General features: G+C 41.4%; 1 protein-coding gene across 3 annotated transcripts in view; it reads right to left on the minus strand.

Moving 5' to 3' along the window:
- Positions 1 to 26769, minus strand: part of INTS9 (integrator complex subunit 9) — a 124051-nt gene that overhangs the window by 55350 nt on the left and 41932 nt on the right. Inside the window, exons 3-6 of one of the 3 annotated variants that reach the window (XM_003272923.4) lie at positions 22871 to 22931; positions 19214 to 19276; positions 11840 to 11979; positions 9500 to 9586 (exon numbers count right to left, since the gene is read on the minus strand). In XM_003272923.4, the coding sequence (XP_003272971.1) occupies positions 9500 to 9586; positions 11840 to 11979; positions 19214 to 19276; positions 22871 to 22931 (351 nt within the window). Of the gene's footprint in view, positions 1 to 9499; positions 9587 to 11839; positions 11980 to 14593; positions 14624 to 19213; positions 19277 to 22870; positions 22932 to 26769 lie in introns of those variants that run through there. The other 2 variants (XM_030817035.1, XM_030817036.1) reach the window with 2 other exon arrangements.

Below are 26769 nucleotides of genomic sequence, written 5' to 3' on the forward strand. Positions count from 1 at the left end.
TTGCCCGCTTGGAATGGTCTCTTTTTCCTCATTTAAACCCTACTCAATCTGCCTAGCCCAGCCTAAGTCTGGCCATTTAGCATCTATTTTTTTGCTTGACAAGTTCCTTGAGTAGAGCGACTAAATCTTAAACTTTTTTGGGTGTTTTGCTACAAACTTATAATACCAGGCATTTGGTAGTTACTCAACAAGTAAGTCTGAATTCTCTGAATTTCATATTTCTGCTCACAAAGTCCTTTTGCTGACATCCTCTTTTATTCTTTCTAGATATTTAGTTACTTTGTTGTGCTTCCTCTATCTCCTAACACATCTTGTCTAACTTAGCTTTCCCAGAAACTCTCCTTATGCTTACTTGAGGTCCTAATTACACAGAGGCATTTATAGAGCCATTTAAAGCCATTAGGATTATTGGCAGATTTTGGATAAGAAGGATAAGGAAACCCGGAGGGAACTAGTTCTGTTTTTTCTGGCTTTCTAATTTATCAAAGTCAAGTTCTCAGAGTCTAAATGTTTCCTAAGTACTTTCTAAAGGATTTCATTGTTTTGCTTTGTTCTTACCACACTTGAGTGCCTGATGAACTTCTTTCCAGGGCTCTGACATGATGCCAAAGCTCTGCGGCCTCTTCCCTCATTCTGCCAGCAAAAGCAGCACATTTTTGTGTTTTTATTAAATATTAAAACTTCTAAGTCCAGAAGGACCACTTGGAAGGTGGTAAGTAAAAAACTGGCTGGGCATTAAGTGCTTGTTGAATGAATAAATGAATGAACAAATTAATGTAGGGACAGAATACAAAGAAGATAGGAATCAGGAAAGTTCCCCACCTGACTCTCATCACAGCAAAGGGCTTAACATGCCCGTGGGGGCTAGGGTAGACTGGGTATGTTGGCAGAATAAGGACCCATATGGAGTTTGTGGAGCCTCAAAATGAAGTATGTTTCAATATTAACCAGAAACTAGGTTATAACCTCTGATGTTTATTTTAGATCAAATTATTGCTTAAAAAATGGCAATTGCTTAGGCTACCAAAGCATGACAGGAACGACTCTTGAGAGCAACTCAACTATCTTTGCTCTAATCCTATGCTCATGGAAAATTTCTTATCCATAATTTGAGGTCTTAAGTGGACTTCCTGGCCAGCACAGAGTGTCCTGGATAGAGGAGCCACTCTAGTTCTGGAGCCAGTCAGAGGTCTTACTTTAAAGTGATTAATTGGGATTTTTGTTTGTCACTCAACATCCTGGGAGTCTGGTCAGCATGAATCAGTCCCTCAGAAGCTAATCAACTCCGAGTGAAATGAAACGGTGAAGTGACCAGAATCGCAAAGCCCAACCAGCTGTGATTACTCCGTCAAAGCACTGCCGCTCTCTGATGAAGAAGTTCATCAGGCACTCAAGTGTGGTAAGAACAAAGCAAAACAATGAAATCCTTTAGAAAGTACTTATGAAACATTTAGACTCTGAGAACTTGACTTTGATAAATTAGAAAGCCAGAAAAAACAGAACTAGTTCCCTCTGGGTTGCCTTAAGAAGCCTCTCTCTGGACATCTTTTAGAACTCTAACACAAGTGGACTTAGAGATAATTTAATTCTTATTTTACAGAAAAGGAGATTGAGTCTGAGAGTCTGAGTGACAGTGACAACTAACTACAGGTAACAGTGGAATTTGAAAACAGTTTTCCTTCTGTCCACTTAGCTACCTTGCTTTCGTCAGAAAGGCAGTGTCTGAAGGTAAATTAGGCTGCGGAAGACAGATGTGTTCTAGTTAACAAACGCAGATTACGTAAGCCACTTATCTTATTAAAAGAGACAAGGACACTGGCATTTATTGAGCACCTACTGTGTGACTGGCATTGTTTTAAGAACTTAATCATACCACTCATTTAGTCCTTACAACAATCCTATTAAGTTGTTAATATCACTTCTATTTTATGAAGGAGGAAACAGAGCCTAGAAGAAATAAGTTGCCACAACTACCAAGAAACAGATCTGAAATTCAAATACCAGTCTATTTGACCTCCAAGCACACACTTCTATCTTCTCTTCCTATCATATAGTTGATAAATTCCTGTATGCATACCCAAGGAGCGTCAGAGCAGAGGAACTTCAACTTGAACATGCATGGTTTTAAGTCTTTTTTTTTTTTTTTTTTTTTTGAGATGGAGTTTTGCTTTTGTTGCCCAGACTGGAGTGCAATGGCACGATCTCGGCTCACCGCAACTTCCACCTCCCGGGTTCAAGCGATTCTCCTGCCTCAGCCTCCCATGTAGCTGGGATTATAGGTATGACTAATTTTGTATTTTTAGTAGAGATGGGATTTCACCATATTGGTCACGCTGGTCTTGAACTCCTGACCTCAGGTGATCCACCAGCCTTGGCCCCCCAAAGTGCTGAGATTATAGGCATGAGCCACCACGCCCAGCCAGTTTTCTTTTAAGTCTTCTGTAAGGTATGAAGCCACATTTTAAGTTGTAAATATTAAAAACTGCCATAAAAATTCAGCCAAGAATATATCAGTGCTTCACTGCTTAATGCTTGCATGAGGATGACAATATCTTATAATGATTTATCCTTATTGTAATTGTAGATTTCTAATCTTATAAAAAATGTTAGCTTTATACAAAAAAAGTACTAGAGGTGGGGTTACTTTCTTAAGTGGAATATCTTGCTTTATATTTTCCCATTAAAAACCTAAACTTAAGTGAGTGTGGGAAAGTCAGAGACCCAAAATTATATTGTGAGGGATTCTCCTTTTCCTTCCCTTCAAAATCCATCTCTTTTTCAAGAGTAAACTGCAATGTCAAAGTTAGGAAGAAGGATGACTAACTTCTTTGATATAAATCTCAAGGAGCACTGTCAACTGAGGCAGGAAGTTATACAGCTGCCAGAAAGTAGGAGTAACAGTTTTTTTTTTGGTACGTGTACTAATAATAAATCAAATGCTAATTCAAACTAACTTCAAATGATTTATGAGAATTTGTCAGATTCTTTTGACGAGTTTGAAAATTTCTAATTTACTGTTTTCTTTAGTTGATAGTTTTATTAGTAATGTAAGCTACTAAGATGTATTAATTCTAGGCACTTGACAAGATCTGCTTTGAGGCTGCCTATATATAGTATAATTCAAAAATTGGGGGCTCAAGCCTCAAATCGAGTACCTCTCAAAGTACCTCTCTAAGAGTTACTTTGCTCAGATCATACAGGATTTTATTCTAATGTAGGAAGCCAACATTTATAAAAAGATTTTTTAAAAGTCACATTTACAACATCTAGACTTTGAGCTTCTAAGGAAGGCTTGGCAGCGGTGGGCTCACATTCCCATATGGCCATGATCGCTGGAGCTGCGAGTCAGCTGCCCCTATAGAGGGGTGTGATCACCGGTCCACATTTTCCACCAGCCCATCTCACTCCTGTGTGTACTTTCCTCAGCCCTGTAGGCATTGTGGACCTGTGATCCCTACTTTGGAAGGCCTGGACAGGCCAAGCACAAGAATGAAGAAAAAAAAAAAAAAAGAACGAAAACATACAGGGAAGATAGAGCCTATATAATAGGAAAAATTTCCATGAACTAGATAGCAAAAAGCAGCGTTTGTCAATGTAGCATGCTACAGTAGCTTGGGACGTTAGATATCAACTAGCTTGTGATAGAAATCTAAAGGTGGTGTAAATCCCTTAGCACAAACATTACCCAAATGCAGCACTTTTAGAACTCTGGTCCAGGATTAAATTCTAGGTGAATATTTCAAAAGAACTCTTTCGTTTGATGCCAATTAAAGAATAAATAGCTCTTCAGGCCAGGCATGGTGGCTCATGCCTATAATCCCAGGACTTTGGGAGGCTGAGGTGGGTGGATCACTTGAGGTCAGGATTTTGAGACCAACCTGGCCAACAAGGTGAAACCCAAAAAATACAAAAATTAGCAGGCATGGTGGTGTGCACCTCTAGTCCCAGCTACTCAGCAGGTTGATGTGGGAGAATCGCTTGAACCCCAGGAGGTGAAGGCTGTAGTGAGCCGACATCGCACCACTGTACTCCAGCCTGGGTGACAGAGTGAGACCCTGTCTCAAAAAATTAAAAAAAAAAAAAGCTCTTCAAATTCTTCTACCACTTCTAGTATTTATGCTGAGTTTATCTAGGAGAAAAAGAGGACACAGCTATGGAGTGTCTCTTTCACACCTCAGTAAGTTTTCGAATAATTAGACTCTTCCCTTTCTCTACCAATAACTATGGCTCACCTCATGTTCAAAATTCAAAGCACAATCCTTGGCCAGGGTGAGAATCAAAGATGGGCTTCTCCAATAGTGCAAATTACTACTCTCCTTGCTCCTCTACCAAGTTAGTCTCAACAGTTTCTGATTTTTGCCCACCAGGTGGGCAAATATATTTCAACTAGCAGCTTCTTTTAAAAGAGATATTTCCATTCTATTATAAAGATACATCGCCTCTGCCTGGCCGCCCCATCTGGGAAGTGAGGAGCGCCTCTGCCCGGCCGCCCCGTCTGGGAAGTGAGGAGTGCCTCTGCCCGGCCACCCATCGTCTGGGAAGTGAGGAGCGCCTCTGCCCGGCCGCCCCGTCTGGGAAGAAGTTAGGAGCGCCTCTGCCCGGCCGCCCCATCTGGGAAGAAGTGAGGAGCGTCTCTGCCCGGCTGCCCCATCTGGGAAGAAATGAGCAACGCGTCTACCCGGTCGCCCCGTCTGGGAAGTGAGGAGCACCTCTGCCCGGCTGCCCCGTCTGGGATGTGGGGAGCGCCTCTGCCCGACCGCCCCGTCTGGGAGGTCTACCACGGAGGCCAGAAGCAATGTGGGGGCTGGACGTGGTGGCTCACGCCTGTGGTCCTGGCACTCTGGGGGGCCGAGGCGGGTTGATCACTTCAGGCTAGGAGTTCGAGACCAGTCTGGCCAACATGGCGAAACATATGAAAAATACAACAGACAAACCAACCAACCAACTCAGTGACAACAAAACAGGTCTACCCTGGAGTCATACTCTAATTTTTTCTATTTTCCTCCCTTTCTGATCCTTTATCCCACTTTCTTTTTCTTCCTCTTCCTTCTCCTTCTTCTTTGTCAAACAGAGGATTGAGTTATTATCACTGATCCATATAAAGTCCCTCCCTCATTTATTTTAATTCCCACCCCCCATTTCTATTCCCCGATTTCCCATGTGCAACCTTCCTAATATGTTTGATACGCATCTTTTTGTTTGTATGTATTTTTAGAAAATGTTTATTGTTTTTGTGTGCAAAAAAAATTAAAAAAAAAAAAGATACATGCAAGTGTATGTTCATTGCAGCCCTATTCACAATACCAAAGACACGGAATCAACCAAAATGCCCATCAATGATGGACTGGATAAAAAATATGTGGTACCTATACACCATGGAATACTATGCAGCCATAAAAAGGAATGAGATCATGTCTGTTGTAGGGACATAGATAGAGCTGAAGCCATTATCCTCAGCAAACTAACATAGGAACAGAAAACCAAACACCGCATGTTCTCACTTTAAAGTGGGAACTGAACAGTGAGAACACATGAACACAGGCAGGGGAACAACACACACTTGGGCCTTTCAGGGAGTGTGCGGTGGGAGGGAGAGCATTGGGATAAACAGCTGATGCATATGGGGCTTAATACCTAGGTGATGGGTTGATAGGTGCAGCAAACCACCATGGCACATGTTTACCTATGTAACAAATGTGAATGTCCTACACGCGTATCCCAGAACTTAAAATTTTTTTTAAAAAGGGAGATGTCCTCTGCATCTTAGGAAATATCTTTCAGGCCCCTCCCTAGCCTTCTCCTCCTTTAGCCTCATTCATACTCTCCCTAATGTAGGTGGCACTTCTTTTGTGTGGCCAAATGGGAGGCAAAGGCAAAATGCTGAGGATTTTGCCCAAGGTCACAAGAGAAAAGGTGAAATAAGGATTTGGGGCTTCCTAAGACTTGGCCCAAGATTTGGGAGTCAGGAAATACTGACTCTTTTTTTAGACAGAGTCTCACTCTGTCCCCCAAGCTGGAGTGCAGTGGCGTGATCTTAGCTCACTGCAACCTCTGCCTCCCAGGTTCAAGCGATTCTCCTGCCTCAGCCTTCTGAGTAGCTGGAACTACAGGTGCCCACCACCACGCCCAGCTAATTTTTTTTGTATTTTTGGTAGAGATGGGGGTTTCACCATATTGGCCAGGCTGGTCTTGAACTACTGACCTCAAGTGATCTGCCCGCATCAGCCTCCCAGAGTGATGGGATTACAGGCCTGAGCCACCGCACCTGGCCAAGAAATACTGACTTTAGAGCACTATTTGTGGTGTGCCAAAATTATTTGCGGCAAAACACTATAAAGTGTTTACATTTAAGAGGAAGAAGGGAAGCCAGAGCACGCATGTTCCATGGGAAAGAAAACAAAGTCCTGAGGTTTCTAAGAGGGAGACGTAGGGAACTGGGGTCCTGTCCAGTCCAGTGGGCACATGAGACAGAAAAGAAAAGAAGGGAGGTATCAGAACCGAGGGCAAGAGAAAAGGGAGCTGGGAACAAGAATGTGGTACTGCACCAGGGCAGTCAGATCAAGGAGGCCATTCACATACACACCGAAGACTTATATATGCACATGTCCAGAAAATGTTTCCTAATGTGAAGCCACGCCCACACCATACATCCCCAAAGAAGGAAACAGACATTCAAAAGATCCTTAAAACACAGGAGAAAATGTGCACAGATAAGCATACTTCCTCATCCCCTGACACAAGAAGTGGCTCACACGCACATGAGAAGAGGCATGTGTGTGTGCACAAGAGGTGGCCCAGCAGATGGGTTAGGAGCATGGACCCTGCAGCCAGGCTAGCTGGCTGGCTGGGTTTGAATCCAGATCGTGCACTCACTAGCTATGCAACCTTGGGCAAGTTACTTAATCTCTCTGTGTCGGTTTTCTCTCATGTAAAAAAGTAATAACACTGCTTGGGCGTGGTGGCTCATGCTTGTAATTCCAACACTTTGGGAGGCTGAGGTGGGCAGATCACGAGGTCAGGAGTTCAAGACCAGTCTGGCCAATATGGTGAAACCCCATCTCTACTAAAAATACAAAAATTAGCTGGGCATGGTGGCGCTCACCTGTAGTCCCAGCTACTTGGGAGCCTGAGGCAGAAGAATTGCCTGAACCTTGGGAGGCAGGGGTTGCAGTGAGCCAAAACTGCACCACTGCACTCCAGCCTGGGAGACAGAGTGAAACTCCATCTCAAACAAAAACAAAAGACAAAAAACAAAAAACAAAAAACAGTAGTAACACCACTACCTACCTACCTATTCATTAAATGAATAAATAAATTAAATAACCATTTAGAAGAGTACCTGGCACACAACAAGTGTTACATAACTAAAATAAATAACGTGTACCAAGGGATTGCATGGAGGAGACTCATGCTCAAGCTCCGAAATAGTCACTGTAGAAAAAGTGTATTCCTCTAGCTACATACTTATATTTTAACCGAAAGAAGATCTGTAAAAACTAAGACATTCTAATGTTGAAATGAGCAGATGACTATAAATCGCTGTTCTAGAGGGAAATAGAAACCAGTGCCAACTGGAAAAAAGTGGATTTGGGGAGGAGCATATGGAAAATAAACTGCCTAAGAAATTTATAAGACTATGCTGGGTGCAGTGGCTCACACGTGTAATCCCAGCACTTTGGGAGGCCAAGGCGGGTGGATTGCGAGGTCAAGAGATCAAGACTATCCTGGCCAACATGGTGAAACCCCCACCTCTACTAAAAATACGAAAATTAGCTGGGCGTGGTGGCACGCACCTGTAGTCCCAGCTACTCGGGAGCCTGAGGCAGGAGAATCACTTGAACCCTGGAGGCGGAGGTTGCAGTGAGCCAAGATCACACCACTGCACTCAGTCTCAAAAAAAAAAAAAGAAATCAAAAGACTAGTTTTTACTCCAGACTTGATGTCACCATCAGAAGGTGTGGCTGCTATGGGGCCTGGAGATGAAGGCAGAATTGCTAAGGTTAGAGAAAGCCCAGTGTGTTAACATCCACAGGGGTACTCTGTTGCCAATTTAAATAAGAGAACATGAAAGTGGAATCAAGCTGCTGCTTCTACCATATTTCTCCTTACTACATCTTTTACAGCCTGGTTTCTGGACTTACCACTCTACGGCAACTCATCTCTCTGGGATTGTTAAGGACTTCCCCATTCCCATAGCCAAGGGCCTCATTTCCATTTTACTGGATATTTCTGCAGCATCTGAGATGAACAATAACCTGTATTTTCTGAAACTTCCTTGTCCCTTGGCTTCCACTCAGCTCTCCTCTTACCTTCTTAATTACTGACAGCCTCTTTTACAACTCTTACCAGTTCTTTTCAATTCTATCTCAGAAATTCCTTTGAAGTTAGACTTCAGCTTCATGCTCACGGATACTGCCTTAGCTCAAGGCTTTGTCATCTCCCCTGGGTTTCAGCAGTCACACTGCTGGTCCTCCTGCCTGTCTCTGCATTCCTGTACATCCTTTATGCTGCTTCCAGAGTTACTTTCCCCAAAACAAATGTGGTCATTTGCCTCTTTATAAACCTCCACTGGCCGACTTCACATTCTCAACAATATAAAACTCAAACTTCACATATGAGAATCTTCATTCTCTTGCTCCAACTCACCCCTTTACTTGCACCTCTCACCTCTCTACTCACCCTAATCCACACTGAACATCTCACTGTTCCCTGAGTATACTATGTCCCATGACATCATGCCTGGACTTCTCTTCTCAACCTCTGCTATAGGAACAAGTCCATTTCTTCTTCCAAGACCCATCTTAACTGTCATCTCCTAAGGAATGTCCTTCTCAGCCTTCCTAAGCAGGGTTCTTCAGTTTCTGAGTGCCTACAGCACTGTGGGCAAACATCTCTTTTTTTGTTTTTTGAGACGGAGTTTCACTCTTGTTGCCCAGGCTGGAGTGCAATGGCGCAATCTCGGCTCACTGAAACCTCTGCCTCCCGGGTTCAAGCAATTCTCCTGCCTCAGCCTCCCAAGTAGCTGTGATTACAGGCATGTGCTACCACCCGGCTAATTTTTTTGTATTTTTCGTAGAGACGGGGTTTCTCCATGTTGGTCAGGCTGGTCTCAAACTCCCAAACTCAGGTGATCTGCCCATCTCAGCCTCCCAAAGTGCTGGGATTACAGGGTGAGTCACCGCACCTAGCTGGCAAACATCTCTTCTAAGACGTGCCATGCAAACTGTTAACTGACCTGTTATCTGATTTTCCATTAAACTTTGACCACCTCAAGAGCCAATTGTTCCTAAAAACTCCAGTACCCAGCATAGCACCTTGCACATAGTTGCCTCTCAAAAAACATTGGTTGAATCAAATATAACCCTTTTGTGTATTAGGAAAAAGAGAATCTTTAATATAACCAAATCATTGTTTAAGCATAGAGGAAGAAATCAAATGAGACTGCTTTGCAAAGCACCTGGCTCTATAGTCTCTGGGAAGAGAGTGGTCTGTTCCTCACCTCTGAATGTCCTTATTCTTCCACAAGGAGGCAGACTGAGCCTTTGGCACTCTTTCAATGAAATTCACCAGCTCTTCCATGAGAAGCCTGAGTTTAAACAAAAAAAGTGAGGAACACCCATTAAAAAATTAGAGAAACACCCCATACTCTAACAGTTGGCCAGGAGAAATGACTTGCCCACCTCCCCCTACACCATCTCATCATCATCTTCCTCTCTGCTGCACATAAACTTGATCACCATTTGATATAAAGTTAAACAAAATCCTCACTTTCTTATTGCATTTCCATGCTAAAAATTCTGAACTTAAATAATTTAATTCACCTTTAAAACAAGGCTGGCCCGTTTCTTGTCTCTAATCATAGAAATACACAAGCCTGTTTTAACTCTCCCTCTAAGATCTCTACCTTTATGTTACTGAAAATATTTAGGGAGAAGTTAAATGACTGTCAAGTATCTAATTTTGGTGACACAGCAGGGTGTGGGCAGGACTGTTTTTTTTAAATGACAATATTAAATGAACTTTTTTTTTTGAGATAGAGTTTTGTTCTTGTTGCCCAGGCTAGCGTGCAATGGCACAATCTCAGCTCACTGCAACCTCCGCCTCTGGGTTCAAGGGATTCTCCTGCCTCAGCCACTCGAGTAGCTGGGATTACAGGCACACACCACCATGCCCAGCTAATTTTTTGTATTTTTAGTAGAGATGGGGTTTCACTATGTTGGTCAGGCTGGTCTTGAACTCCTGACCTCAGGTGATCCACCTGCCTCAGCCTCCCAAGGTGCTGGGCGATTACAGGCATGAGCCACCATGGCCAGCCTAAATGAACATTTTAAATGGATAAAATAAGTTTTCTTGATACGTTTCAGGAATTAGCAAAATTCCATGTGGAAGAATACTCCAAGGACAAATGGAGTAGGCTGCTAAATGCAGAAGGCTACCTCTCTCTGAGATGAGCTGGAGTACCACAGAACCAGGGATGAGGAATCTAAGAAATGCTGCGCTATCAGTTAGATCAAGGTACACAGGCTCTGGGGATTCACAGGACAGAGAACTGCGGGAATTCTTGATGGCCAGAGGATGACCACAAAGCTAGAAATGGATTTAACACCTTGAATCTCCATTCCTAATCTAATATTGGTGATCCACATTGACTTAAATCCCCTCCAAGTTAACATATACATACTGGTAAGCCATTAATGTATTAGCATTTGAAAGCTAAACAACTTCATTTAATTTTAATTTATTTATTTTGGCCTAATACCATCTCCTCCTTCCATCTTGAAGGAAGAGTGCTAGTTTCAACATCTCAAGACCTGTGATTCAGGCTCACTGGTGTCCTGGATGTAGCTTTCATAGGAACAGTTTGGTGTGCTGATCCTCACTGCTTTAACTTTTCCAGACTAGAGGCTAGTTTTTTAGCTTATCCTTTCAATTGAAACCAATGCATCACTTCGAGTGTTTTACTTTCCTATGAGAGCCCTTCCTCAGCTCCCTAATGGTTACATACACAATGCAGGTAATATGGTTTGACATAAAAACAAGAAAACACATTATTTCATCTGCAAGACTCTAGAATCCAACCTAGGAGTCTATAGCAATTCTTAAGTCTCACATTTTGGAACCTGACAGTTTCAACTTATACCGTACTTATTAATTTATTTCAAAAAAAATAAATTGACACTTTTTTTTTCTGGAGTAATTTTCTTTACCTAATTTCTCACTAAATGATACTATTGTTACTTGTGGTAACCACCTGTGCCACAAAGGCTTAGTAGAAGCAGAGAAAGGGATGGCAGAGGCTTCTTAGAGTCAAAGGAAAACTGCAGTTTTACTCCTAGACTGCTCAGTTTCACTCTGTCAACAGCAGAGACAACTTAACCATCTATTTACTTATCCATCCTGTATTTTCTACAAGCTGTCTCCATTTATAGTCTACAACAAACCACAAAAAGGGGGAATTTTTGAAAGTAAAGCAATAAAATTTCTTCTTCTTAAAGATGCTACACTCTTTCCCTCTGAAGCTCTCTGCCTTGCATCTTTGTGGCATCTTTCTAAACATTACCTCCCCTAATTAGTATCCTCTGTACAGAGGAGCTGTCTCCATGAACTCCTTCCAATTAATTTAAAAGAAAAAAGACCAAGAAGGCTACTTGCAGCATCAATCCTTAGGCATTTCCAATGAACATTCCTCATCTAGAGAGTCGCCTACTCCTGCCTGTTCTTTGAGTTAGTTGTTCAGAAGGAACTAACCACCAGCCCTGGTATAATACTGTGATAGCGTCATCACTGAGGGAGGAGCTCCGCAGCCACATCCTAGCAGGATCGGAATCAACCCTCTTACCTGCCGATCTGGACAGTGGGTTCCGTGGCATACACTGTGCCTGTGAAGCCGGTGTGCTCGGTGATGTATGGCAGCGCCATCATACAGTGATAGTTAGAGATGAGAATCACATCTACTGTAGACAGATCTATTAGCTCCGTCTGAAAAGTAAGGGAGGGAATGATATATATCTGTTCAGGGATCGATCAATATGATGTGACGAAAAAACGATGTTGTCAGAATGCAGAGACGTAGTTTTTGTATTGCAGAATAACGATGGCTTTCCTGCAACACTGCCATTCTCTCATTTGAAGAGGTTTTCTACACTGACATTAAGTAGCAGGACAGGATGGCCAGCAGTGAGAACACAGCCAGCACAGAGGCAGCACTCTGATTCTACTAGAACAGAATTCTTCTGAATTAGACTTATGAGGTTAAATGACAGCATGACCTGTCGGCAGCTGCTGCCAGGCAAGTGAAACCAGGTAACTGCAAGCAGAGAGAGCAGCATATAGGCAGCAAGCACACACTAGAACATAACACCCCATTGCTATAGATTAATGGGCAACGGGGACGCAGCACACAGAAACCAGCTCTTCAAAAGCCAGATGGAGAGACAACTTGTTTTGTTTTTTTTTCTTCTGAGGTAACTTTTGTTAGTTTAGTGCTGGTTATAGAGCCCCCCCAAAAAGCTTAGTGGTAGTCATGAAAGGAAATTATCCTTTCACCTTCCATCCTAATCTTAACCCCAGATCTGCCCTTTTAAGTCCATCACTAAGGTCATGTAAAAAGGGAGAAAAGACAGGTTAGCATGTGAGGGAAAAGGCTATCCAAGTTTGGGTAAATTTTAGGAAAACTCCTAAAATTTTTCCATATATTTAAGTCCTACCAATCTGTCAAGACGCAATTCTCTTCTTCCACTAGGTCTTCCTGATTTGCTCAGATGAAAGAAACCACATCTTCCTCAGAACTCCCAAAGTATTGTATGTGTAACTCAATTTTTAAATTTTTATTTCTTTCTGAGACAGAGTAGCTGGGATTACAGGTGTGCCCTACCATGCCTGGCTAATTTTTGTATTTTTAGTAGAGATGGGGTTTTGCCATGTTGGCCAAGCTGGTCTCAAACTCCCGGCCTCAAGTGATCTGGCTGCCTCAGCCTCCCAAAGTGCTGGGATTATACCAAGCCACCAAGTCCGGTCTATATGTGTAACTCTTATGACAGTTCACAATCTATACACAACACCTCAAAGTAGCACTTTGTCCTGTGTGACTCCTCTGTCTCCTCCCACCTGTGGCAGCCAGTACCTAACAAGCCTTGGTGTGCTTCTGTTGAAGGAATGCAGCTTTATTAGCAGCATGTTCTGGGAGAAGTCAGACACCGTGGTTCAGAGACAACCCATCACTCACAGGGCCCTCCACCGTGGAGGAGCTAACCCTGGGAAATATACAGTGCACTAAGGAAAAGCAAGTGACTCGGTTAAGAGGTGGGTCCTTGAGATAAATACATCCCCACGAAGAAGAAATAAGAAAGATGATGTGACATAAGCAGATGAAGACAGGGAGGGTGCCATTCTGGCTATGGGTATTTTCCAGCTGAGTAACTTTACAAATAAAATGAGTAATTTAATAAAGCTGCCAGGCAGCATTGGCCCCCGAGGACAGGATGCCAGCAGAGGTCATAAGCCACTCAGTGCCAGGGTACTGCCGTCTGTGTGAACACCATGCCTAATGAACAGCCAAACTATCCCAACCTTCACCCCAAGTTGTGCACTGCCTTTGCAAGACAGTGTCCTCCTCATGAAGGACCATGTAACTCTTTGCTGGTCCTACTCTCCACTACCTCCCCTAGCATCATTTTTAAACAAATAAGGAAATTAAGACAGAGTAGCACAGTGATAGATCCAGAAGAAAACAATGCGAATCATACTGAAGCAACAATAAAGCTAAAAATCATCACCACTAGTCCTCATGCATACAGAAACTGGGTGAGAAAACTTGAAATTTCTCTTTAAGAACCAGCCCACAGAGTCTAGAATTATGAAAAATAAAAAAAAAAAAAAAAAAAAAAAAAAAAAAAAAAAAAAAAAAAAAAAAAAAAAAAAAAAAAAAAAAAATAAAAAATTATTGTGTTGGTATATATCAAGAGTGTATGCTTACATAAAACATTTTTCCTCTGAGAAATTTAACATCCAAACCACATTTATATACAGGTAATTCTTGACCAACACAGGGGTTAGGGGTGCTGACCCACTGTACAGTTGAAAATAACTTATGACTCCCCCAAAACTTAACTACTAATAGCCTACTGTTGACTAGAAGCCTTCCTGATAACATATTTAACACATACTTTGCATCTATATTATATACTATATTCTTACAATAAAATAAGCTAGAGAAAAGAAAACGTTATTAAGAAAATGATAAGGAGCCAGATGTGGTGGCTCATGCCTATAATCCCAGCACTTTGGGGGGCTGAGGTGGGAGGACTGCTTGAGGCCAGGAGTTTGAGACCAGCCTGGTTAACATAGTGAGACCTTGTGTCTACAAAAAATGTTTCAACAATTAGCCAGGCATGGTGTTGCACACGTGTAGTCCCAGCTACTCGGAGGCTGAGACAGGAGGATCACTTCGGCCCAGGAGGTCGAGGCTGCAGTGAATTATGGTTGTGCCATCACACTTCAGGCTGGGCAATAAAGTGAGACCCCATCTCAAAAAAAAAAAATCATAAGGAAAAGTAAATGTACTTTAGTGATAGTAAAAGTAAAATACATTTACTATCCATTAAGTGGAAGTGAATCATCATAGAGGTCTTTATTTTTGTCATCTTCACATTAAACAGACTGAGGAGAGGAGGAAGAGGAGGGGTTGGTCTTGTTGTCTTGGGTGGCAGAGGGGAAGAAGTGTAGGAGGTAGAAGGCAACGCAGGAGAAGCAGGCACACTCGAGTGCTTACAGATATACGTCGTAATTTGTTTGGTGTTTTCATGTTTTCATTTCTCTAAAAATGTTTCTATATGGTATCAATCCTTCTTCCACCATTTTAGTTTCTGTGCCCATACCACAGAAGGATCCAAGTTGTGAAAGAAATCAAAAGCAGTCTTGAATAATCAGAACCCTTCTGCCAGACTGTCTAATGTCAATTTGTTTTCCAGCACTGCTTCTTCTGGCACTGGTTCAGAAGCACTCATCTTGGTCGGGTCATCTTCTGTTAACTCCTCTGGTGTGTTAATAGGCTCCTGAATTTCTCCAAGCTCCATATCTTGAAACGCTTCACCTCCCACTTTTTTTTTTTTTTTGGTCATATCCACAATCTCTTTCCTAATGTCCTTGACTGGTTCTGTTCTAAATCCTGTGAAGTACAACACCTGGCCACAGTTTTGTCCAGCAGGAATTTATTTATTGTTTCAGGCTTCATGGTTCTTTCTGTAACCATGATGGCAGGTTCAATGGTGTAATCCTTCCAGGCTTTCATGATGTTCTATTGGGGTCCTCTTCCACAGAGTTGACAGTCCTTTCCATAGAGTACTGTGTGTGATGAGGCTCAAAGGTTCTTATGACCTCCTGATCTAGAGGCTGAATTAGTGATGGTGTGTTTACGGCATTAGACCACTTTGACACCTTTCGAGTTGAACCCATGGGATTATGGGTGGCCAGGAGCATTGTCCAATACTGAAAGAACTTTAAAATGCAGTCCCTTAGTGGCAAGGTACTTCTTGACTTTAGGGACAAAACATCAATGGAATCCTGAAAAGCGGTTCTTGCCGTCCAGGCCTTCTTGTTGTACAAGCCAAAGACTGGCAACTGGTGTTTATCTTTTTTCTTCAAAGATCAGGGGTTGGCCACTTTATAGATAAAGGCAGTCCTGATAAAAAACCCAAGTGCATTTGCACAAAACAGTAAAGTTAGCCTATCCCTTCCTGCCTTAAGTGTTAGAACTCACTTCTCTCCCTAATAAATGTTTTTTTGTGACATTTTCTCCCAGAATAGGACACTTTCATCTGCATTAAAAACCTGTTCAGGCAGATAGTCTTTCTCCTCAATGATTTTCTTAATGGCATCTAGGAATTTGTCTGCTGTCTCTTGGCTGGAGGAAGCTGCTTTTCCTGTTATCTTGACTTTTTTTAAGCTTTCCTTTAGCTTTAAGTTGTCATACAATGATTTCACTTTTTCTTGAATCACATCAGAGTCTACAGGTATGCCTTTCTTACAGCAGACTTGCACCCACATAAAGCTGCATTTTCAATGCAAGGTAAAAATGTATTTCACAAGAAGTACAAGTTTTCATGCCTGCTGGTGTAGCTACAGTGACAGCTTCATGTATTTTCTTTTGCTTTTCTTTTCTTCTTCCCTTTTCTTTTCTTTTTTTTTTAAACAATGGTCCTTTTTTACAATGGTCCTTATGCTGGATTCATTTGTCTTGAAATGGCGGGCAATATCAGCTGCAGATTTCAATCTATGTATCAGGCACTTCAACTTTTCCTTGTAATGTCATGACTTTTCTTTGCTTCTTAGGAGCACTTCAAGCATCACTAGTGACACTTCGTATGGGTCCCATGGTGTCATTCAAGGTTTATGGTACTGCATTAAACACGATGCAAGATCCACGAGAATTGTGAGAGATCACTCTTTACTGCAATATGCAATTTACAGGAGAAGGGAACCGCTCACATGGAGATGACTGGCCTCACACGGTGTTTTAAGCGGATACTTGAGCTCCCCACAACAGCAACAGGAGGTAGCTATGAAGTTATATACTGTACCACAGTTTTATGCATATGATTAAATACTGAATCTTAACGCTCGTTTATGTTTCTTTTGAGTGCAAATCGTTGTCACGTATGGTTTGTAAATGTTGGTGTGCATAGTTGTGGTAAATTTTAACTTTTTTGGCCGGGCGTGGTGGCTCAAACCTGTAATTCCAGCACTTTGGGAGGCTGACGCAGATCGCTTGAGCTCAGGAGTTCAAGACCAGCTTGGGCAACAAGACAAAACTCCATCTCTACAAAAAACACAAAATTAGCAGGGTGTGGTTGTGTGCACCTGTGGTCCCAGCTACTTGGGAGGTTGAGGTGGGAGGATGGCTTGAGCCAGGAAGGTGGAGGTTGCAGTGAGCTGAGATAGCACCATTGCACTCCAGCCTGGGCAAGAGAACCAATTTAAAAAAATTATCCGCCAGGCGTGGTGGGTCATGCCTGTAATCCCAGCACTTTGGGAGGCTGAGGCGGGTGGATCACCTGAGGTCAGGAGTTTAAGACCAGCCTGGCCAACATGGTGAAACCCCATCTCTACTAAAAATACAAAAATTAGCCGGGCATAGTGGTGGGCACCTGTAATCCCAGCTACTCGGGAGGCTGAGGCAGAATTGCTTGAACCCCGGAGGCTGAGGTTGCAATGAGCCAAGATTGTACCACTGTACTCCAGCCTAGGTGACAAAGCGAGATTCTGTCTCAAAAATAAAATTATCTTTTTATAATAAATTTGTGTATACTTTATGGTGGTAAATGAGAAAATAGACTAGTTTCTATACATATTTTATGCATTCATGACATGCCTAATGTTTTCTTAAGTTTTTTGCTATTTCTAGACTATGCAGTTCATCTGCAAGTTTTTTCAAATTGTCATAATGAAAAACTCCACATGTAAGTGGACTTTCCCAGTTCAAACTCGTATTGTTCAAGGGTCAACTGTACTCACATATTTACTTACATATGTTCACTTAATGGAATCCAGTAAAGATTACTCTATCTTTAAAACTGCTGCATACAAACATTTGGGGTTCTACAGACCATAAATTCAATCAAAACAACCCTCATTTACTGGTTGCGTACTGTACTGGGATACAAAGATATTTAAGCTATTTGTACTAGTTTGTAAATTTCATGAGGATTGGGACTATGGCTGCGTGGCTCACCCACAAGTCAGTGAAGACTGGGCTATAATAAGTGCCTCTCTCCTGCTTCCATTACTCTCCCATTTTTTTCCAATCATACAAAGCCTGGCTCTACTTTAAAACAGTGACTATTACTAATTTGTGCCCTAACATCTTGCCTGAAAAAATGTACATGGCTCTAGAACCCTAAATATATCAATAATCCTTTAGCTTGGCAAAAATGAACTGCAGAATGGTAACTGTCTAATTTAAAAGCTGAGTACCCTATAGAGCAAGTCAGAAAGCCATCGGAACAGCAATTCATAAATTCTACAGTGATGTCCATAAATGGAAGGTTGCAGTAGTCAGTGTCACACATGGTCAACTGAAAACAAATGTAGCACCTAGGATTAGGAATCTTCAAACAGATGGGGAACTGCCCTACCAATTCCTAAGTGACAAATGAGAATGACAAAATGACTTTGGTTAATGGTGAGAGGGAGAGCTCTGGATTCGTGGATTCCTTCAGCTTTATGCTTACTACTAAATCTCAAACTTTCTCTCTTATCTGACACCTTCAATTACCACGTTTGTCTGTGTTTCTTTTTCTGTTTGCTCAGGTACCCTCAAAGACACATACACATACTTCCAAGAGAGATAAAAATGTTGATCTACAGGATATTAAACAAAGTGTAGAAATGGAAAGAGAAGGAAGAAGAAAAAACAAAAATCAGAGAAACTGCACTCCAAATTCTTTTTCTCTTTGGTCCTGAATTTGTGGAACTATTTTCTACAGGCACTGCGATCCACTAGGCATATGGAAAAAAGAGAATGGCAGCTTCTCATGAACCTGGGAGCAGCTCCGGCTTTCCACATTTCACATGTCTGTTAAGAACCGCACCTAGGCTACTCTGGGGATTAGGCCTCTCAGCTGAGATTAGCTGCCTTGAAAACAAATGGAAACTGATCTTAGTTTCCTTTGAAAGGATGAAACTGGCCCTGCACCCTCACAACAAGTCTCACTGTGATAATAATATGTAAGTGATTGTTTTCTATGACTCAGTTCAGAATCTATGAATTTCAAACAATATTCAGTATGGTATTTCAAGTCAGCAAGAATTTTTACAGTTTACTGGCATTGGCTAAATAATAGCAATTGTCAATTACCCACCATAAAGCAAGACCAGGACACATATGGCTAACCTAAGCACACAGGCATCAGAATCACAAAACTAAAAGGCTTGAGTTACTTCTTTACCTTGCTCAAAACTATGCCCTAGTAGGAGTATTAGTGGGGATTACAGAAAGAACCGGAAATAGGAAGAAGAGAGTGAAGTAAATGATTTACAAACAATATAAAAAGCTGCTAAATGATCACATTTTGGCTGTGTAACTATGTGTCTGGAATAACAGATTCATTTAAACTTGAAAACAGGAAGCTAAGCCTCTTAAAATTATTTCTTGACTTCATTTTGAGCAATTACATAATAAGGTTTGTTTCTACAATAAGATTCACCTTAATCTTACCTCTGGTAAACAGAATTCCGGCACAGAATCCACAAATACATGACCCGAGCACTCCTTTAGCTCCTGAAAGAAATGAAAAGGAAAAATACAAGGAAGAGATATCCAGTAGATAGAGGACCAAAGAAATATACTCCCCAAACAAAACTTTTCATGAAGAATCATAGACTACTAGAGCTGGAGGGAAGCTGGGAGGTTATTAGGCCGACTGTCCTGTGCTTAGGCTCAGGCAGGCCAAGTGTCTTATTAAGGGTAAAATGCTGTTTGGTTGCAGACTCAGGACTTGAATGCACATTTTTTGATACCTCTTCAAGAAAGCCATGCATGGGTATGTGCAGATCCCATAACCCACAATCCAGTGGTTCCCAAATAAAGTATGCAAACTGTACTAGCAACACCAGAATTATGTGGGGACATGGATTACATAAAAGATCCCTGGCCCTATCTAAGACTGAAGGGATCGATCAGAAACTAAGGATGAGGCCATGGAATATGTGTTTATAACAAGCACCTCCAGTGATCCTGTTATGCTGTCAGGTTAGGAGTCACGGCCTTACATAAACTGTTTAGAAGCTTTTCCTTTTTTTTCTTTTTTAATTTTTAAAAAAATCTTATTATTATTATACTTTAAGTTTTAGGATACATGTGTACAACGTGCAGGATTTTTACATATGTATACATGTGCCATGTTGGTGTGCTGCACCCATTAACTCATCATTTAGCATTAGGTGTATCTCCTAATGCTATCCCTCCCCCCTCCCCCCACCCCACAACAGTCTTCACCTACCAAGGGTTGGGAGGAAAGGGGGACCTAAGGAGGGAGAGTCAAGAGCCTGAAACAGGGATTCAACATCTACCACCACCACTACCACCATCACCACCTCCTCCACTACCACGACTACCATCACTACCTCCACCACCACCACTCCACTACTCCACCTCCACCACAACCACCACCACCACCACCTCCACCAAAACCACCACTGCCACCACAAATGTAATGTTTTTCCTTGCAGAACATACCATTTATTTAGCATTATAAACCAAATGTATTTATTCAAAAGAAAAAAGCATATGTATAAAGAAATAGATATAGTCCAACTTCTCACCCCACCCATGACCCACCAAATTTAATAGACCTGTCTTTCCCCCACAGGGTGACTCTGAGAAAAGAGTTTGAGAGAAGGTAGTTTATATGGGAGGTGCTGAGAAAACAGAACGGAGAAGTGATCAGTGCAAAGGAAGGTGACAGATAATGGCACTGAGCCACATACAACTTGGGGCAACTAGAACTTATCCCCATGGGGAAACTCAGAAATGGTCTAACACAGAAAGCTCCGAGTTATCCCACTGAGGAGCAATGGGGCTGAAATGTTTATATACCAACTCCTGCATTTTGTGCTGCCTCAGGAAAAAACTTTCAGGCAAAGCCATACAGATACTGGCAGCTGGAATTATGGCAGAGGACAGTGAAATAGCAAAGTCTGAGAGATATGGGTGGGCTACCAATAGGGTCTGCTATGATGCCTCCTGAAGGCCACTAATACTTTCTCCTCTCATTGACTTTAAACTGAAGTCCACAGTGAATTTTTTGCACCATTAAGGTTAAAGCTACCTATGACTTTACACTGAAACCAGTAAAAGATAGAATGTGATTGACAGTTTCCTTTGCTCTTTCCAGAAAGGGAAAGATACTGTTGTAATTTTTTTCTATTATGTTTCCATTAGTCACTCAACATATATTGTACATATCCTCATATATACATGTATCTATATTTACACATCAGAGTCTGAATGATTTTACTCTCAATCTTTATCTGAAAATAGGGCATTGACTACATAGTACTGTCCTTTTGAATTTTATAAGTCTCATATCAGAACCTTGATAGACAATTTCCTCCCCTTGCCTTCCATTGTACACTCTGGTTTCTCTCCTTAGATGAGTATCATTTAACTAGTGTCAGGCTGAGCTGAAAGGAGACTGAACACAGTTCTTAATTACATTGTACATGCCAGCTAAAAACAAATGAGCAATTACGTTTAATGGGAGAAGACTCCCCACTCCCTTAGGATGAGGTTAAAAATGATTAAAGACAAATCATGGGAAATTTCGAAGCTTTGCCTGGTCTTAAATGGGCTATGTAATGTTCTTCCCCATAATGCTACATTTCAAGACAGGGCGTATGATGAAGTCTCCTCACAGGCTCTCATCCTTCCTGGACTGCAGAAGCATATTTGCCATTCCAAACACTTACAATGTCACTGTATTTTATTCACCACTCCCTTCTAATGAAATACTCCCACATACACATGCAAGTCATTTCGCTCACAATGTGCTGGTAATGGGATGCTTCGGAGCCTTTTGCAGGGAACAATGATTTATAGCCAGCAGGAGACTCAGGCTGAAATCAGGTGCACGGGTTTCTGAATGTCACATAATTTTACAGTCAGCTCTGAAGAAAATCTGGTGTCAAATTAGGCATTTGGCTTGTACTTGAGGCTAGGGTGCAGTTACAGGAATTAATTCTGCAAAAAGGGCACCTCTTTATTTAACAGTATCTATTCCAAGAGAAAAATGCCTTATTTAGATGAATCATGTTAAGCATCTTTAAACTCTTTAGTTTTTCACATGTGAAACTTAGGAAAGGAAGAATGATTTAGGGGACTAAGAAGTGGCCTGAGGGGGCTTTACAGTCTTTAACCTTCCTATACCTCTGATTTTAGTACAAAGTTTGACTAGCTTATAGTTGTAACATTTTTGGTAGCTTTAGTCTTTCATTTATTAAGTTAACTGTCTAACTATTGATCCGAAGAAGGAATTACTGAGAAGATAACCTAATGTCAAAAATTTAATAGCCTCAGAGAGAAAGAAGTAATTTAAGCCATTTATTTTAGGTGTAGTCAGTCATTAAAGTCATAATAGGACTCCAAATCCCAGAGTCCTAGAACTGTTTTTTTTCTTTTAATCATTTATAAAGATTGTCCATTCTAGGCTATCAGGACAGGTTGAAACAGGATCACAGATCATAGTGTGGGAGACCCACTACTCAAATTTACCTAAGAGCACTGTCCCCTGCACAAGAAGGCACTGCCGGGGAAGTCAAACACTCTGCTCCTCAGACCGTTCCCCACACAGTGGCCAGAGTGATCCGATCTGACAATGCCACTGTCCTTCTGTAACCTTCTGTGGCCTCTCATTACCCAAAAAAGTCCCAAGCTTTTTATAGAGCCCTACCTGATCTGACCCTTGATAGAAGCAGTTTAAAACCCACCTACTTGAGGATTTTAAAGTTATTTAAAAAAAGGTTTTACTCTTTGCAATCACAAAATGAACTGGATTGAATTCCTTAAAAAGCCTTGTCTTTGAAACACTCATTGCAATTCTAGAAATAATAGTTTTCTTTCTGTGGTGATAAAAGGTATTTGCAGCAGAAGTACTTAGATTTCTACACATGAGCAAAATGGATCTGAATCAGAACAGTGACATTCTCTAAAAACATGCTTAAAAACAGTAGTTACCATGTTCTGAAGACCCTAGCATAGATCTTGGGGTTTTTCAGAGAGGAAAAAAAAAAGCCATCAGTCACACTACTACAGGGTATGAGAAGATAGCTTTCCACTGGGTGTAGATAGGCTTTAGTTTGTAGTCTTAGACATTACCTTGTCCAAGAAAGCATTTCCATCCTTCAGGGACCAGCCAGGAAGACTGGACAGCCTGGGACTGCAAAACAAAAGATTAAGATTAAATTAACCTAAATAGATTATAATCCTCAATGATTTCATGGTAACTGTACTGTCTCCATAAAGTTAAGAACAGTTTAAAATTACTAGTAGTTCTTACCCTAAATTCCAATCAAAAATAAGAGAAATAACCATGTTGTATCAAGCTTAAAAATTATGTGGCAATAGGATATTAAAAGGTCAAGTAGTTTACCGGAAAATTGGAAAAACTAAAAGAATCCTATGCAGAATAACAAAGAAAAAAGAAAGATGAGACATGAGAGCCTTTTATAGTTGTCCAATCACCCCATCTTCTTTCCCATGTGTTTGACAACAGTCCTTAGGACAGGGCAGAATAGGCATCATCTTATTGCAGATGAAAAAACAGATGCAGAGAGGATAGGAGCTCTGATGAGAACACTGCCCTACTATCTACCCGTCAGCATTCACAACAAACACGAATACCGGAATTCCAGTCCAATCCATGCTTTGGGTTCACAGCTTTACAAGTGGATTAGTCACCTGTCACCTGTGACTTGAGTTTCCAATCCTGAGAATGAAGCTAGCTTTCCCAAGTGTTACAAAATGACACCATGTCTAAAGTGAACAGCTTCTAGCAGATGAGGTCAATTTCATGTATATGTTACATTTTAAAAATCTGAATTAAAAAATCATCTACTACTGGCAATCTCAAGATTTAACTGTGTTCTACTAGTTGACCAGAAGAAATATAATGGAAGCTGAAAGTGCCAATAACTCAGGAGAGAAAACAGTATGCTGGTAAAAGTAAAAGCTTAATGACCAAGGCAATGTGTGAAGAAAAAGCCAACAGGATTCCAAGTTGGATGGCAAAAGGATTTCAGCACTCACTACAAAATTAACTTCTGTGATGCAAAAGTTAAGGGCAAAGTAAGGGTGCGGGACTAAAAGAATCAGAAACCAAGTATCTCTAAGGTCCCTCTTCCTCTTCCCAAAATAATTTGATCAGATGCTAAGTCTGCAATTAGATGATAGGTATGAAAGTCAACACAAAAGCATAAATATGTGAATATCTGTCAATCTTTTAGAAATGGTTAAAAACCTGAATAAAATATAAATGCATCTATTTTCAGAAAAAAGTGAGAATTGGGGGTGGGGGTAAGTTTTTTTTTGTTTGTTTTGTTTTGTTGTTGTTTTTTGAGATGGAGTCTCACTCTGTCACCCAGGCTGCAGTGCAGTTGTGCAATCTCAGCTCACTGCAACCTCTGCCTCCCGGGTCCATGCCATTCTCCTGCCTCAGCCTCCTGAGTAGCTGGGACTACAAGTGCCCGCCACCACACCTGGCTAATTTTTTGTATTTTTAGGAGAGACGGGGTTTCACCATGTTAGCCAGGATGGTCTCGATCTCCTGACATCATGATCTGCCTGCCTCGGCCTCCCAAAGTGCTGGGATTACAGGCGTGAGCCACTGCGCCCAGCCAGGGGTGGGGATAAGTTTTAATTATTAGGTTGGTGCAAATAATTTTGACATTAATTCCAAACTTACAGAAAAGTTACAAGGATGTGAATACAATGGACTCCCACATACCCTTTATCTAGATTAACTGTTTACATTTTGCCTTTATTTACCCAAAAGTGAGAATACTGATTTCATACTAGAGAATGAAAATCACTACTGGAGGCCGGGTGCGGTGGCTCACACCTGTAATCCCAGCACTTTGGGAGGCCAAGGTGGGAGGATTATTTGAACCCAGGAGTTTCAGCTCAGCCTGGGCATCATAGTAAGACCCTGTCTCTATAATAAATTTAAAAATTAGCAGGCTGTGGTGGTACACGCTTGTAGTCTCAGCTACTTGGGAGGCCCAGGAGGGAGGATCGCTTGAGCCCAGGAGGTCAAGGCTGCAGGGAGCCGTGATCATGCCACTGGGAGTTTTTAAAAAAGTTTTTTAAATAAACTCTGGGAGTTTTCTGCTGTAACTTTTCAGAAAAATATGCTATTACCATTAGTTGTTTTAATTCCCATCTCATTTCATAGTCATATATTTTGAAGACTTCTTGCTTCTTGAAAAATATATTTGCTATCAGATCAGATTAAGAAAGCAAGCATTCCAATAAAAGTGTAATGACAAGACAATGTGTACACTGTTCTCATTTCATGCATGTTAACTCTCTAAAACAAGGTTGTAAATATCTACTTACCTTTACAAAGAGAACTGGATCAAAGGACACACACTCTGTCTGTTCCCCATCAGACCCACAGAAATCAGATGACAGATGCAGTTAGTTGTCCTCAACAAACGTTTAGAAATAGTAAGTTGCTTATCAGAATATAACTAATTTTTTAAAAAGCAAAATTTTCAGGTGTTGTGGTTTAAAGTCCTGGAAAACATTCTTTAATAACATCAAGGTCACCTATTATACCTGGGTGGTTACTTTGCATTAGAGTCACTGCTAGTAGATGAGACCGAATGCTCAAAGGAAATCATGACCACATTGTGACAATAGTGCCAATGACAAAGGGATGCAAATACGTCACCACATGGCAAAGGGATGCTGACTATAGAGATGAAAATATTATGAGTTAATGAATAAACCATAAAGAGTAAATTTTAAGTTACCAAAGGGGAAGGGACTTATTTTTTTGCTTTTAATGATTACAAAGTTCGACTGTGTAAACTTTGTAAACGAGGAGACAGAGATCTTTCCACAGAAATCTAATAAAATGGCTGGGCATGGTGGCTCACGCCTATAATCCCAGCACTTTGGGAGGCCAAGGCGGGTGGATCACCTGAGGTCAGGGGTTCGAGACCAGCCTGGCCAACATGGTGAAACCCCGTCTCTACTAAAAATACAAAATTATCCAGGTATGGTGGTGCGTGCCTATAATCCCAGCTACTTGAGAGGCCGAGGCAAGAGAATCACTTGAACCTGGGAGGCATGGGTTGCAGTGAGCCAAGATGGCGCCACGTACTCCAGCCTGGGCAAAAAGAGCAAAACTCCATAGAAAGAAGAAAGGAAGGAAGGAAGGAAGGAAGGAAGGAAGGAAGGAAGGAAGGAAAAGAAAGAAAGAAAGAACTAAAGAGCTTCTGCACAGCAAAAGAAACTACCATCAGAGTGAACAGACAACCTACAGAATGGGAGAAAATTTTTGCAACCTACTCATCTGACAAAGGGCTAATATCCAGAATCTACAATGAACTCAAACAAATTTACAAGAAAAAAACAAACAACCCCATCAAAAAGTGGGCAAAGGACATGAACAGACACTTCTCAAAAGAAGACATTTATGCAGCCAAAAAACATATGAAAAAATGCTCATCATCACTGGCCATCAGAGAAATGCAAATCAAAACCACAATGAGATACCATCTCACACCAGTTAGAATGGCCATCATTAAAAAGTCAGGAAACAACAGGTGCTGGAGAGGATGTGGAGAAATAGGAACACTTTTACACTGTTGGTGGGACTGTAAACTAGTTCAACCATTGTGGAAGTCAGTGTGGCGATTCCTCAGGGATCTAGAACTAGAAATACCATTTGACCCAGCCATCCCATTACTGGGTATATACCCAAAGGACTATAAATCATGCTGCTATAAAGACACATGCACACGTATGTTTATTGCGGCACTATTCACAATAGCAAAGACTTGGAACCAACCCAAATGTCCAACAACGATAGACTGGATTAAGAAAATGTGGCACATATACACCATGGAATACTATGCAGCCATAAAAAAGGATGAGTTCACGTCCTTTGTAGGGACATGGATGAAACTGGAAAACATCATTCTCAGTAAACTATCGCAAGGACAAAAAACCAAACACCGCATGTTCTCACTCATAGGTGGGAACTGAAC

Source organism: Nomascus leucogenys, chromosome 8, assembly GCF_006542625.1.
Source record: "Nomascus leucogenys isolate Asia chromosome 8, Asia_NLE_v1, whole genome shotgun sequence".
Lineage (NCBI taxonomy): Eukaryota > Metazoa > Chordata > Mammalia > Primates > Hylobatidae > Nomascus > Nomascus leucogenys.